Source organism: Cebus imitator, unplaced genomic scaffold (genome assembly GCF_001604975.1).
Source record: "Cebus imitator isolate Cc_AM_T3 unplaced genomic scaffold, Cebus_imitator-1.0 Scaffold124, whole genome shotgun sequence".
Lineage (NCBI taxonomy): Eukaryota > Metazoa > Chordata > Mammalia > Primates > Cebidae > Cebus > Cebus imitator.
In genome coordinates this window covers 3,142,262-3,145,794 of record NW_016107439.1, presented here as the reverse complement: position 1 = coordinate 3,145,794, position 3,533 = coordinate 3,142,262, and the positions used below count along the sequence as shown (strand labels likewise).

General features: G+C 42.4%; 1 protein-coding gene across 3 annotated transcripts in view; it reads right to left on the bottom strand.

Annotated features, from left to right (window-relative positions):
* Nucleotides 1–992: 992 nt before the first annotated feature.
* The window catches only part of ERVMER34-1 (endogenous retrovirus group MER34 member 1, envelope), an 8,428-nt gene continuing 5,887 nt past the window's right edge, over nt 993–3,533 (bottom strand). For all 3 annotated transcript variants that reach the window (XM_037742634.1, XM_037742635.1, XM_017540272.2), the window contains one exon: nt 993–3,187. In XM_037742634.1, the coding sequence (XP_037598562.1) occupies nt 1,204–2,787 (1,584 nt within the window). In that variant the 5' untranslated portion in view covers nt 2,788–3,187 and the 3' untranslated portion in view covers nt 993–1,203. The remainder of the gene's footprint in view (nt 3,188–3,533) is intronic.

The window sequence follows — 3,533 nt, the reverse complement described above, 5'->3', positions numbered from 1 at the left end:
TCTGATGACTACCCAACATTTATTCTTTGAGACAAATTTAAGGACAGTCTTCTGTATGTGTACATTGGATTCTTCTACCTTCAACCAAAATCAAGGGAACAAAATTCCTTTATCTATTCAAACACTCTTTGGTCTATCCAGAAGTCTACAAGGTGCTGTTGGGAGAAACTTTTCTGCTCCCAACTTAGTTCCGTTGCTTGGGGGCTTGCAAATTAACAGATTAATAGAAAAAAAAGAACATTATACATGCATGCAAGAACACTATAAAGAGTGACTCTGAACAGCAAGGGGTAAGGGTTTATAGATCAGATTAATGGTGTGTCTTTTTTTTGAGAGTTTCGTCCGCTGCCCAGGCTGGAGTACAAAGGGCGATCTTGGCTCACTGCAACCACTGTCTCCTGGGCTCAAGTGATTCTCCCATCTCAGCCTCAGTTAGGGTTACAGGCACCCACCATCAGGCCTGGCAAATTTTTGTATTTTAGTAGACAGGGTTTCACCATGTTGGCCAGGCTAGTGTTAAACTCCTGACATCAGGTGATCCACCCACCTCTGCCTCCCAAAGTTCTAGGATTACAGGTGTGAGCCACCACGCCCAGCCAATGGTATGTCTTAAGGCGTCAGAGTCAAACTATGAAAAGTTCTGATAAGGTTTATTTACAACATCTTGGGAGGTCCTAGTGCCAAGTACCCTTACATGAGGAACCCTCAGAGGAGGGTTTATGGCAGCTGAATTCTCAGTAAAGTCTTCTTTACTCATCAAAGTTTAGCTCAGGCTGTTCTTGTTTTTGAGATGGAGTCTCACTATGTTGTCAGGCTGGAGTGCAGTGGCATGATCTCGGCTCACTGCAACCTCTGCCTCCCAGGTTCAAGCAATTCTCCTGCCTCAGCCTCCCAAGCAGCTGGGACTACAGGCACATGCTACCACGCCCAGCTAATTTTTGTATTTTCACTAGAGACAGGGTTTCACCATGTTGGCCAGGATGGTCTCGATCTCTTGACCTTGTGTCCGCCCTCCTTTGCCTCCCAAAGTGCTGGGATTACAGATGTGAAGCCACCGCACCTGGCCTTAGCTAAGGCTTTTTGTCTGCAGCTGCTGTTTGTTCAGACGTTCTCAGATTAAAGTAGACTTGTGTCATACTGATGGGTTGTTAGTCCCTTCATTGCCCCATTTTAAACTTGACATGAAGTTTCATTGACAAGAAGCTATGCTGATTGCTGTGGGGATAAGACTGGGTACAGAGGTTGGGAGTTAAGGGATCTGCGAGATTTGTGAAAGAACCGAACATAGATTAGAACAAAGATGATTAAGCAGAGAAAAACAATTAAAAACACATAGCCCCATGATCTGAACCAGACTCCCCAATCAAATAATGGTATATTCTTCATGTTCTTGGCTATGTCTTTGATACGCTGTATATCAGACATTATATCTTCCGATTTATTTATATAGAGGCAACACTGTTTGCCAACAGTTCCACAGGCTGTTTGCCGTTGGGTGGTCGGTATATCCAAGACACGATCATTTGGGGATGCAGAGGCTAAACTGCTAACTTTTGATTGGTGTGCTTCCAAGGTCTGCTGAGTGGCACTGAATTCCTGTTCTATTGCTTTGGAAAGGTTTAAAATTGCCTTTTCTAAATCGGAAGTTCCCAAACTTGGAAAAAGGGCCCTTATTGTTGAATTGTCCTTGGGGTTGTAATATAGAGGTGGATTGTGTGTGTCTCGTTTGGTGCGTCTATGTGGTGTTACTTTATGAATGAAGGATCTCAGGTTTGTAATTTGGCTAGCATTTAAGGTAAGGTATCTGGTGAGAGAAGGTACCAGATACCCAAGTCCACATCGCCCTGACCATTTCGGTGGAAACCCTTTGTATACCCCATTGCCACATAAAATAAAGAGACCAGAGTTATTCACAGACAAGGTCAGATTGGCACCTGTGAGCCACCAGGTGGGGGTCTGGTGTCCATCATGACCTTTGTCATTAGTTATGCTGGCATCTGCACATCTCCATTTCCCATGAGCCTCTGTCAGCCCATAAGAGCAAAATATGTTGCGAAACAGCTGGTACAGAAGGCCTTTGGTTTGGTTTTGGCAGCTATATAGGCAGGTGTCATTACCTGACCAGGTCAATCCAGAATTTCGATCTACCCATTGGTAGTCTTGGGTACTGGGCAGACCAATCAAGGGAACCGTTGAGCTGTTCCAGGTCCAGTTTGTGCAATCTGCAAACCAGGGACGTTGTCTAGTGCGTAGGTAAACACTTGTATCATCATAATCTTTCCTGGATTCCTTTGTAGTATCTATAGAGGGTGTGAAGGTGCCATCTGTAGAATCAAACCACAGTGTTTGAATACAATATTGTTTAGGTATGTTACCTAGGAAGGGTCCAGTGCCATTTTTATTTTCTACACAAAGAGAAAAATTTCCCTCCAATAACCTTACTTGAGCAAAGGATAGACCTTGAGCTTCCATGAAGGCTTCCCAGTGCTGAGTCACTTTATCACAGGAGGAAGTGGAGTGATTCTGCATTTCTGCTTGTAGATGACATACCCTTTCGTACATCCATTGTCCAGAATAGGTCCACCAGGTGCTTGCACTGGCAGGAACAAAAACTAGTTCGGGTTCTTCTGCATTATCTAGATGTTCACATAACCAGCAATTAGACTGATTAGTCAAGATAGACAGTGTTCGGAAAACTGGTGCAAGCAGGTGTTGAGGCTGCACTCGAATTATCAAAAGAGAAGCAAGCGTTAGCTGAAGCAGACCATAGTTCGAAAGGGAACCCATAGTGGAGGAAAAGAGAGAAGCAGTTAGGTCAAGACAAACAAACTCCAGATGTTGAAGAATAAATGAAAGGGGAGAGTTTTGCTTATGAAAGGGGAGAGTTTTGTTTAAATTTCGAAGTCAGAGAATTTTCCAGGTCGAGGAGGGGAGACGTTTCAGCTAGTTGGAGATGGCGATGAAGTTCTTGGTCTGAGATACTGTGTAAAGCCGGCTACTTCATCTGCTCATGGAGCCTGTGAGTAGGTGCTGAAATTCCTCAATTTGAGGTAACCCATAGGCATGACCTTCCAGTTGTCATAGGATGATCCTGATCTAGCTTGTTGTAGCTTGTATGAATCAGGAATTTTATTTTGATGGCTGTATAGGTGGTTTCTTCTAAAAACTTTGAGATATATTTGGTCACCTGGTAGAAAAGATGGTAGGGTCTGTTAGTGAAAGCCACACATTTTTTTTTATCTGTTGTAAATATGCTGCAAGTATACTAATTACTGTATATAACTAGTTAATGAATTGTATATAACTAGTCATTATATATAACTAATATTGAATTGTTCACTGAAGTCCCCATAATGCTCATTCTATGCTAGAAGGAAAGTTTTAGAGATCCCAGTAGGCACAGAGTAGCTAAGACTATTTCAAAAGCAGTCAATCCTCCTATTTGGAGTATTCCAGAAGTTTTTTTTTTGTCTTACTTTTGTAGAGATGGGACCTCACTTTTTTTTTTTTTTTTTTTTTTTTTTTTTTTTTTT